The 12,281-nt window shown below is 36.1% G+C and overlaps 1 protein-coding gene across 2 annotated transcripts in view; it reads right to left on the bottom strand.

The window, feature by feature from the left end:
• Positions 1-12,281, bottom strand: part of RAB28 (RAB28, member RAS oncogene family) — a 93,555-nt gene that overhangs the window by 8,233 nt on the left and 73,041 nt on the right. For both annotated transcript variants that reach the window (XM_024741833.1, XM_024741834.1), the window contains exons 5-6: positions 8,189-8,292; positions 3,170-3,247 (exon numbers count right to left, since the gene is read on the bottom strand). In XM_024741833.1, the coding sequence (XP_024597601.1) occupies positions 3,170-3,247; positions 8,189-8,292 (182 nt within the window). The remainder of the gene's footprint in view (positions 1-3,169; positions 3,248-8,188; positions 8,293-12,281) is intronic.

Here is a 12,281-nt window from a genome sequence, read left to right as displayed (position 1 = left end):
ACACCAACAAATTGAAGACAGAATTAAACTTCATAGCATAATAAAGAAGATGGGGTACACTAACAAACAAGGTGGGGTGTATAGGGAGGCTGGGGAACTATGTAGTTAACACATCTGATGCTGCTTTTGTTAAAATATGCCTAGATGTTAAGTCCATCTCTAAAGTCCAAACAGTAACTCTTTGGCTCTTGTGACTAAGAGTGAGCTACAAATATTAATAAAGTTTCCCTAGAACTCTGTCTTTCAAAAGTATCCCAGTTACTCCATCTCTCTGGAGTTGTCACTGAACCTAAGCACTGCTTTGGGGCTCAAGCAATGTATACTCCCTTCTCAGTGAAGCCTCCTGTGCCACACCAGTACACCTTCTCCTCCAGGGGGGCCTCATCACTGGGTCTCCCCTGTTCTCCATTCCTCAGGTGAGAAACCTCAACGTGATCTTGGACTTCTCCCTTTTATCCAGTCATTCCACAAGTCCTATTGATTCTTCTGTGAAATGTCTCTTACATCCATTCTTTCCCTTCCACCCCAATTCTGGTCCTTATCACATGAGGACAGTAACCCAGTCTCCTTGCTTTCAATCTCTTTCACATCCATACACACATACACAAATCCCATTAGATTAATCCTATCTAAAAACTGCTTTCATTTATTTCCCTACTTAAAATTATTTTCCACTGTCAATACATGAGATAAAACTTATCAACTTGGCATTCATAAATCTCCATAATCTTTTTCTCAAATTCCCTGCACACTCCAACACAAATGGTCATTTATTTTAACCAAACTACTCTTCTGTTTCCAAAATACAACCTAAGCTTTCAACTTTTTCATGCCAGCTTCTTTTTCAACTCCCTACTACAAACTACGCAGTAAATCTTCCCCTAATATGGCGGAATGGAAACATTAGGGGCACTGCCATCAGACAGGCCTGAGTTCAAATCCTGGCTCCACCACTGCCTAGCTGTAGATTAACAGATCAAGTTACTTAACCTCTCCACAGTCTCAGTTTTCTACCCATAAAATAATGAAGTGCCACCTGCCCCACAGAGTTATTATAAGGGTAAAATGAGATAACACAGTGCCTAGCACATATTAATTTTCTTCACTGAAAGCAGGGACCGCATCTTTTTTTTTTTTTTTTTTTGCGGTACGCGGGCCTCTCACTGTTGTGGCCTCTCCTGTTGTGGAGCACAGGCTCCTGACGCACAGGCTCAGTGGCCATGGCTCACGGGCCCAGCCGTTCCGCGGCATGTGGGATCTTCCCGGACCGGGGCACGAACCCATGTCCCCTGCATCGGCAGGCGGACTCTCAGCCACTGCACCACCAGGGAAGCCCGGGACTGCATCTTAAACTCGTTTAAATCTCCTCTGAATCCACCACTAAACCACACTTATATGACCAATAAATCATTTATGATTGTTTTTTTTTTTTTTTTTTTTTTTTTGCGGTACGCGGGCCTCTCACTGTTGTGGCCTCTCCTGTTGTGGAGCACAGGCTCCTGACGCACAGGCTCAGTGGCCATGGCTCACGGGCCCAGCCGTTCCGCGGCATGTGGGATCTTCCCGGACCGGGGCACGAACCCATGTCCCCTGCATCGGCAGGCGGACTCTCAGCCACTGCACCACCAGGGAAGCCCGGGACTGCATCTTAAACTCGTTTAAATCTCCTCTGAATCCACCACTAAACCACACTTATATGACCAATAAATCATTTATGATTGTTTGATAATCATTCATAGACTATCTAACCAGGGAGAAACATCATTTAGTAAGTGAAGCTAAAAAGCAGAGGAATCACTTGACCTCTGGGGTCTGCCAAGGTCAGTACTATCAAGCAAATCATGGTAATTTCTCTTTCTTGTATCCATCCTCCTAGGCCAAAACGAAGTAGCTATTTTTGTGTCTGGGAGCAATTTATATGGCACAAATATCGGAACACTGTGCCTGGCCACAGTAAGTGCTGAAATGTCTTTTGAATAATGAGAAATAAAAGTAGCAGAGTTCCAAATATTTTAATGAAATTCTAGAAACAGCCATATCAGCATAACAATTTTCTTTTTTTTCTTTTCTTTTTATTTTATTTTATTTTTTTACATCTTTATTGGAGTATTATTGCTTTACAATGGTGTGTTAGTTTCTGCTTTATAACAAAGTGAATCAGCTATACATATACGTATGTTTCCATATCTCTTCCCTCTTGCGTCTCCCTCCCTCCCACCCTCCCTAAACAATTTTCAATTGATATCTGCTCAAGTTATTTAAACACACACACACATGCACACACAAAGAGTGACCATGACAGACCTAACTCTAAAAGAATTAAAGAAAAATTTAACGATGGGGAAAGATTGTTATACCTTTTTTAGCTTCACAGAGCAGGGAAAGAGTGGAGGGGATTAAGGGAAAGTGTAATTTATATGTTGCTTCTAAGCAAATCACTTCCGAAGCCTGACTTTAACCTACAGACTCTTGCTCTGATTTTTCATTCAATCAAGCATGTGAATTGGTATGCTATTGTAGTGGTATTTTTAAATGCTTGATTACTGGTATTCATATTTATTTCTTAGTCTAAGAGAACTGTCTACAAATAGTGAAAGAATTCAGAAATCCTCAATAATTAATACCATTATTAAATTAACAATAAAATAACATGAAGAATTAATATCATTACAAGGCAGGACCTTTTAGAGAAGAACAGAGAGCAAGACTTTAGAAAAATTAATGTTTTACCAAAGCAAGCGTGGAAGATGCCAAATGGGGTAAATTCTTACTAGTTAAGACTAACCTTTGATAAATATTATAGTTGGGATTTTGTATAAAATATAAAAAGGATATTGTACAGTAATCATGGAAGAACTTTAATAAAGAAGTACAAAATAATACAGTCAGTTCCTTAACCCATTATTTAACCACTGATGAAATTTTTATTGCATTAATCTCATTTTTCTAACAAAAAGGACAAAATGAGGTTTCAATGAGGTTCCATCATTTGGCAAAAAGTTAACATCCTCCATCTTCTGCAATAAACACTGATTCATACACACAATCTATTTTTAAGGCTTTTAGGGATATGTACATAGGATGCATGAATGTAAAAGGATTCAGGGTGAAAATTAATGTCTTTTAAGAAATAAATTATTTTTTAAAATATACAGTTCAATATAATCACCTGTGACTGTTCTATTTCTGCTTTGTTTAACTTGATTCCAAGGATTTCAGCAGCAACTTTCTGAAAACACAGGAAGACCTACATAACAAAAACAGGTTTAAATGATTTAAAACAGGCATGTTTAAGTTACTTTCAAATAAATTGAACTTTCTAAAAAGTGATAAACAGCAAAAACTGCAAAAAATATGATGTACCAGGTTATTCCAAAAATAGCTTTATTTGTCAAATACAGCAACATTTTAAGTATAATAATTTTTTAAATGATTAAACCATAATTTGAAAAGCCATACACTTCACTGAACTGGTCTAAATATACGTTTATCCCTAAAAACTTATGCTTTTAAAGATTTAACGTAAGACAATTAATTACAGCTACCAAATTAAAAAAAAAAACTACTAGCATAATAACAAACTCCTATAAGTCCTGAAGAAAATGAAAATAAATTAGTCTATACTTTACTACCTGGGTAAAGTTTCTCGCTGCCAGTTCTACAATAGTCTTTTGATCTGGCATTAGCCTATCTTCAAAGGTCTTACTTTACAACTCTTTAATAATCTTTGTGGTTCTCATCAATTTTAATAAATTCTCCATATCTCTTGAGCAAAAAACTTATAATCTTTACTGTATTTTATCAAACAGAAAATGAGCAGTATACTCCATTATCATTAAACAAAAATCTATAGACACGAATCAGTCACCGACTCTAATGCATAACTTGTCTTTGTTCTGTAAGTGCTCTACCATATTCTTATCCCTACTTATCTCATGATTACTTACTGAATATTTATCACAACTTTACTAATTTAACTTCGATCCCTAATCAAAAAGAGATACATATCCCCAAAAGGTTTATGTCATTTGTACCCCAAGGAGCATTATATATTATAGTTCACTGATGGTCAATGTTCAAGGAGAAATAAGAAAGCTAGTGCGGTGGAATGGAGAGAAAAAGGGGATTGTAAGAAGAAAACTAGTAGAGAGATTAAGAGTGTACAAATCATGTAAGATCTGGTAAACTATGTGAAGAACTTTGGCTTTCACTCTGAGTGAAATGGAGGGTGGATTGATGTGACTTCTATTTAACACGGTCAACCTGGTTGTTGTATTGAGTATTCACTGTAGAAGATCAAGGGTAAAAAAGAGAAATCATCAAGGACACTAATGTAAGAGATGATGGAGGCTTGAAACTAAGTGGTAGCAGTGGAGATGGTAAGAAACAGTCACCAGATTATGGATATATTTTGAAAGTAGAACCAACAGGACTTGGTGATAGATGTGGTATGTCAAAGAAAGACAGGAGTCAAAGATGACTCCAAAATTTTCTTGGTCTTAGCAACTGGTAGAAGATCTGCCATTTATTTAAGTGGGGAAGACTGTGAGAGATCTGAAGAGGGAATACCAAGAGCTCAGTTCTGGACCTGAATTAAACTGGGACTGGCTGTTACACACCTAAGCAGGAGTGCTGGGGTATATGAGTCTGGAGTTCAGGGAAGAGGTCTGGCCAAAGCCATGAGACTAGATGAGGTCACTAAGAGACTAAGTTTAAAAAAGAGAGATATCCAAGGATTGAGCCTAGGGCACTTCAATATTTAGAAGTTGGAGAGAGAAGAAATTAGCAAAGGCGACTAAGAGAGTAGTTAGCAAGGTAGGAGGGAAACCAGGAGGTGTAGTACTCTAGAATCTAAGTGAAGAAGGTATTTCAAAGAGCAGAGAGTGATCAACTATTTTATATGCTGCAACTAAATCAAGTAAGATAAGGACTAAGAACTGACCACTGAATTTAGCAAAAAGGAGGTCACTGGTAGACCTTAATAAGAGCATTTTGGGGTGAAATATTGGGGGCAAAAGTCTGACTAGAACTGCTCAAGACAAATTGGGAGGAGAGAACTAGAGACAACTCTTTCAAAACATTCCACTGGTAACTGGGGGGAAGTAAGCAATAGCTAAAGATGTGGGATCAAGAGTTTTCTTGTGGGCTTTCCTGGTGGCGCAGTGGTTGAGAGTCCGCCTGCCGATGCAGGGGACAAGGGTTCGTGCCCCGGTTCGGGAAAATCCCATATGCCGCGGAGCGGCTGCGCCCGTGAGCCATGGCCGCTGAGCCTGCGCGTCCGGAGCCTGTTGCTCCGCAACGGGAGAGGCCACAACAGCGGGAGGCAAGACATGGTTTATAAGAAGAGTTTTCTTGTATTTAAGATAAGTCATAATATTTTGTATGCTGATAGAATAATCCAGTAGATAGAAAAAAATGATGCAGGAGTGAGAATTGCTAAGCAATGTTTGTTACTAGGCAAAGAGAAATGGGACTAATGCACAGTGGAGGAGTTGACCCTAGCTAGGAGTATAGATCCATAGTAACCTTGGAGGAGAAGACAGAAGATACAGTAAGGGATATGGGGTGGGAAGGAGAGTTGGGGTAGATGTGGTGGCAGGAGTTATGTGAAAGTTGTCTTCTGTTTGTTGCAAATATTTTATAAAATAAGAAACAAGGGCATCAGCTGAGAGAATGGACAAGGAAGTTTTGAAGATCTGAGGAGAGAAGAGAAGCTACGAAACAGTGGTATAGGTGAGGGGGAGAGATAATGGCTTAAGGACATGCATAATTACTGAGCAGCATTAAGGGCCCACTTGAGGTTAGCTACTGTGAAATATAAGTGAAACCTCCAGCATGCCTCTGGGTTTTTTTCTCTGACCACGTTCAAATACAAGAGTGTAACCATATAAAGGCAGGGGCTTGGTTAAGGTTTATCCAAATGAGTCAGATAAAGTGAATGAGCAGAAAGGGACTTGACAGTATATGCACGGTAGTGACTTGATTGGCCATGAGATTAAGTTACAAAGAAAGGAAAATGAGGACATGAAAGGAGGACATTGAAAAACTGTTAGGATCAATGTCTTGTAGGTCCTGCTGGGGTTGCAGACTGATTGGGTTAGGGCATTCAAGGGTGTGAGCCAGAAAGACAAGATGGTCAGTGATTACAATATCAGTGATGCCTGATATTGTAATATGAGATAACAGAAGGGCTGCAGTAATTTGTAATGACAATGCATGGGAGTTTGTGGCTGAGGTGGGGTGGAAAACAAAGATACTGAAATCACTAAGAATTATGACAAAGGTAGTATTAGAGAAAGTACAGTAAGCCAGAAGCTCAACTCCCTAAGCAATGAAGCAAAGTAAACTGGGATTGGAGATGACTGCAAGTCTTAAAGTGACTTCACAAGAACAAACCATTTCAAAGTTGAATTTAAAAAGAAAACAATGGGGATTTTTACAGGTGGTTCAACATAAGTGCACAAAAGATACTAAGTGGTTTAAACACAAGCTAAAATACTGGAAGTTAAAATAATTCTAAAATGACAAAAGACCCCCAGGAAGATACATGAGGGTGAAAGCCTAATCCATGGATGGATTTATCAAGGAATATTGATATTATATATTTTTTAAATGACACATGTAGGTATGTGCCCGTGTTTGCATTATCCTGGGGAAAGGGTTCCAAAATGTCACATTTTTAGATGAGTCTGACCCCCCAAAAGATTAAACACCCTTTAAAAGATTTAATATTTACCCTAAGCATAAAAACCATCGGTGAAATCATACAGGAAGAACATCAAAAAGATTAAGCCACAGAAAAAAATTCAAACTTCCTTTGGTTGAAAATGTCAAGAAAATTAACGGTCAAACAAACACCTGGGCAGTGGAAAATATTTGCAAAAATTATGACAAATGGCTGTTATCCCTAACATAAAAATGGTCACAGGAAATTTTTAAAAGCAATAGAAAATTATAAACAGATAATAAGCAGAAAATTAATAGGTAATGAAATTTTTAAAATTTCAACCTCAACAGCAAAGAAACTCAAATTTAAATAGCAAAATACCTTTTTTTCCTTGTCTACCAAATTGACAAAGAGTTAAAAATAAATAAATAAATTCTGAATGTTAAAAAGAGTACAGTGATATGGCACTCATACAGTGCTGGTGGTAGTATAAATTAACGTAGGCTTCCTGGTGGTAATTCAGCAATAGGTCTCAATTCCCTTTCAAGGAAATAATCAGAACATCACAGCTTATGGACAAAATTGTACATTAGAAATTTTGCAAAATTTTACAATGTACTGAACTTAGAAATAATCTATATACCCAACGATAGGGACGTGGTTGGATAAATTTTTGAACATTTATTTAACGGATTATTAACTCTAACGGATTATTAAATCTATTTAGTAATATTAAGTGACATAAAATTTTCTACAGATTAATATATTAAATTAAAAAAACAAAATTATTTCTATATTATGATCTCAATTTTCTTTTTAATAAACATTTAGCATGATTAATATGGTGAACCCTGGAATGTCAATCCTTAGGTTCACAAATCCTATCTCCACCACTTATTCTGTGTACCCTGGACCCCCACTACATAACCTCTCTAAGACTATTCTGTAAAATAGAGATAATCAGTTAGGATTGCTGGAAAATAAATCTAAATTATATGTGAAGATATTTTGGACTATTTCAAAAATATTTTAACATCATTCAAAGTTTCTTGTTTAAATGGTTATGGTGATTTACACAATAAACATCCAGTCAAATATGAAAAAATAAATTAATTAAATAGAGATAATCAGAGTAGTACAGTGCCCATCACAAAGTAGGCACTCAGTAAATGCAATTCACTAGCACTAGTGGCAGAAGCACTAATATCTGTGAGCATCAGAAAAATAAGACTAGAAGGAATCATATGAGGTTATGAATGGTCATCTCTGGATGCTGAGATTATGAGTGATTTATATTATTTTTAACTTTTGTATTTTTTAATTCCCTAAAATAACCATGAAATTATGTTATATGAATTATAAGAGGAACATAAATAGAATAAACATGTTATATCTAACCTGATATTTTATGTCTTTAACAGGAATTAATTTGTTCCAAAAGTTAAGTAATAGAAGTATACTTCCTATGAAAATAAAAGTAAAACATCACTTGTAATATTCAGTATTCATTATTTTACTTACAGAGTCTCCTGTCTTTGCTGAGACAAAGTGGCTACTAAAACCATTTTCCTGGCAAAACCTTAAGTGTTTTTCAGGTTTTACTGTTCGCATATGCTCCAAATCAACTAGAAAAGTGAACAAAAAAACAGAGAACAAAATTCAATATTAGTTAATCAATACATTTTTAACATGTTTAAATTTGACTTATTTTCTAGTACTGTACCCCAGCTTAGATATGAGCTGTGTAATTCTGGGCAATTTCTTCAACCTCTTTATGCCTCACTCCCTAAATCTAAAAGCTGGGAATAACAAATGTATCTATCATATATAGAGTTCTTTGAGAATTAATCCATGTTTACTGCATAAGGACCAGCACATGATAAGTACTCAAAAAACTGAAGGCTATCATTCCTATTATCTATATAGCTTCAGGCACATGGATGATACTCAAAAAAGATCTACTTAATATAATGTGTTTAAACATAGTGATTAATTGCAACATGCACTTACTCAAGCATATCTGGTTTGATAGTTTAATTACTTTAATAATTACAATAGTTCTGTAATCTCTGTAAACGTTAATGTTAACACAAATGCATGACTAATTTTCTGCTAAAAGATACCTATATTTCATTGTATATTTACTTTATTTACAGCCATGGTTTAATTTCACAAAGATACAGCTCATTTGCTTTCCAAAACTAAAAGTATCCATTTTGAAAGTAGTAATGGGCCAGGATATATTTTCTTGAATAGTTGTAGGTGCTTTAAAGCAAAGCACAGTACTCATATCCAATACTGGTTTTATCCAGCACAGTCTAATTTTTTCAAATGTGATCTTTTATTGAACAGTTTCTCTTTTTACAACACTACAGACCCTATAAGGGTGTTCACTCAATGCTGTCAAATTATAAGGCAAATATATTCACAGGATTTAAGGACAACTAGGCTCTTTGAGTCAATATAGGAAAAAAAAACTTAAACTGATTTCCTGAGGAAGGGACCCAACCAACTTGTAAAAACTTGTAAATTTGCAAATCTAGTAAGCCTACATAATAGTGGCAATTGATTATCAACTAAAAATTGCTCTCATACTACATAAAAGGCTTTATTTAAAATTATATTGAAGGTCTTTAGTTTGTAAGCTCAAGAGATCTTTCTCTAGGAAATTTTTGATCTAGTGGGGGATTCCTTAGCCCCATTTATATTGCTTAGCTTGGATAATATGCAGCTTTTTTTCTTTTCTGGCCACAAGTTGCTATTCCTTAAACATCACTGAGACTTTATTTACAAGAAGAGGCCAAAAAATGTCCAGATACCACAGGCATCAATTTGTAGAAGACTAAAATACTAAGCTATTAGCTCTGACATTTATACATCTAGTTTATCATAATATTGAAGTTAAAATACTTTCCTAATTCAACAAGAGCAAGAACAAATCATGTCACTAGGAAAATTCCCCAATGAAATTACTGTCCAGTTAAAAAAAATAAAGTCTGTCATTCAACATGTATGTGTATTTGTCTTTTCTAATGGAAGAGTCTATCATTGTGTCTTTTCTTCCTTTTTTCTTCTCTCCCTCCCCCTCAGCCCCACCCCACAACTCCTCAACTACTTATATAGATAAACTACTATAAGCATTGGGGGATTTACTAGCCAAGCAAAAGTTTTTCTCCTAACAAAGATAACCATGAGAGACTAATAGGAACACTGATCAACTGATAAAAAATTATTCAATAAACATTTATTGAGTACCTATTATATACCAAGCACTGTGGTAGGCAGTGAGAACCCAAAGATGAAAAAGATACAATCCAGGTCCTAAAAAAATCATCACCAGTATTATGAACATAAAAGACCATTAAGGATCATAAAAGTTATTTTAAATAACCAAGACTCTGAGAATTAGCAGATATAGGAAAAGCCCTCACAGAGCTTGAGTATAAAGTTTTCCTCTATTGTGTTAGAATTTAGTGAGCAACATTTAAGAGGACTTAGTTACTAGAGTACTTCACTCTAAATAATGCAGAAACGTAAATTCTGAAGATGAAATTACAGTGAGATACTGGTAAATCTTTCATTTCTTCTATTTTTAAAAGCATCCTTAAAATTATTATACAGCATTCATCTAACATACATGTGATAACAATCTTACTGCTATGATTTAATTTCCCTTATGTCCTTCAGTGAACAACATCATTTTGCTAGTTCTTGTATTTTATTTTTGAAAATGAAATTAAAATCTGAAAGACAATTATGAAAACGATATTAAAAATGCCACTAACTAGAGACAACTACTGTTAACATTTTGGTGTATATACTTCCAATATCTAAGCAACTGAAGGACAAAGGCATTAACATTGTAACATGCAACTTCTTTTAGCGCAACCATACTACACCCTGCTTAAAGTATGCTTAACAATTTCAATGGATAACCACTTTATTGATCATTCATTCATTCATTCAACAAATATTTGAGTGCCTACTATGGCCAGGCACTGTCCTAGGGGCTGCAGATACAATGAACTGACATTTTAATGAAAAGAGAAGAACAAGTAAATTACAGTGTATGGCAAATGCCGATATATCTTATGAAAAAAATAAATAAAGGGTACATGAGAGGAATTACTATTTCAAACAGGTAGGTCAAAGACCTTAAGAAAGCTAAGAACAAGGAAATCCGGGGAAAAGCCTTCCAAGCAGAGGGAACTGCAGTGAAAAAGGCCCTAAAGGAAGATTACACTTAGGAGATTCAAAGAAAAGCCAGGAGGCCAGAGTGGCTGAAAAGAGTTAGCAAGAGAGGGAAACAGCAGGAAATGAAGTTTAAAAAGCCAGGAATCATACAGGTCACTGGAAGAGAGATGGGAAGCTATTGGGGGGTTGTAAGGAAAAAGAAAAAAAAGACGTAATCTGACTTACATTTTAAAAGGTTTGGGTTGCTGTGATGAGAATAAACTGTAGTCAAATGTAAAGCACAGAAGCCATCGAGGGGGCTATAATAAAAATCTAGGAAAGAGAAGATGGTAGTTTGGACAAGAGTAGGAGCAAGAGAGATGGTAAAAAGTGGGGCAAATTCTCAATATATTTTTGGAATAAAAAGCGAATAAGAAATGCTAATGGATTTGACATGGGATGAACAAGATAAAGAGAAATCACTTGAAGATAGTTAACTCGAATTTTAAATGAGACAGTATATTGTAGGTTTTGTTCCAGGTACACTCGGCTGCAATGGATGGAGGTATTGAGCAGATGAGGATTTGCATTTAAGTAGAGCTGGGGTTTTCTCAATCATGTACAATTACTGAAAAGAAGGGCAAGTAATTGAAGATAATAAATGTAAGGGAGTGATTATATTGATAGACCATGGAATTTAAGTTGGTAGAAGGGGGGTTCAGGAAAACGAAAAATTGGTAAGATCAACTGATGTTAAGGTCTTATGTGGGTTTAAAAATTACTGGAATTGGGTTACCAAAGGATGTGAGGTGGAAAGACAGGAAATAATAGACTGGGATACATGAAACTGATAACTGATATTATGAAGAGAGTATGGAAACTAATATTGACTAGGTCTCCAGAACAAATATGTTAGTGTAGGTGGGTGGCAAGATTATGGCAGATGAAGAATTCAAGGAACTGAAACACAAAAGTATTAGAAGGATAATCTGTATGTGTACTAAAATTACCAAGAATCATGATAGCAATATAGTGGAGTGACTGTGACCCAAAGCCAAAATCTTCAAGAAATTCAAGGCAGTGATTCAGGGATTGGCTGATAACTCCAAGAAATATAAGTAGCAGGAGGTATAATCATATGGCTTGATATTCAAATCTAAGGGTTTTTAGGGAAGATGAAGGAGAATGTTCTGGAAAGAGCAACATGTAACAAGAAGGTAACTAGCAGTTACCACTACTCCAGTACTAGTGATAAAGTAGATATAGAAGGGGACGACAACATTTGAAAGAGCTTCAGGGGACAGCAGCACTGTCATTATGGGAGAGCTAAGTGACAGAAGTAGTTTTAAAACTTTTGTCAAGAAAGATGTTGAGAGCTTCCCTGGTGGTGCAGTGGTTGAGAGTCCGCCTGCCGATGCAGGGGATGTGGGTTCGTGCCCCG

This window comes from Neophocaena asiaeorientalis, unplaced genomic scaffold (assembly GCF_003031525.2).
Source record: "Neophocaena asiaeorientalis asiaeorientalis breed wild unplaced genomic scaffold, Neophocaena_asiaeorientalis_V1.1 scaffold218, whole genome shotgun sequence".
NCBI lineage: Eukaryota > Metazoa > Chordata > Mammalia > Artiodactyla > Phocoenidae > Neophocaena > Neophocaena asiaeorientalis.
The sequence above is the reverse complement of the archived record's forward strand: the minus strand, read 5'-3'. Positions and strand labels throughout refer to the sequence as shown.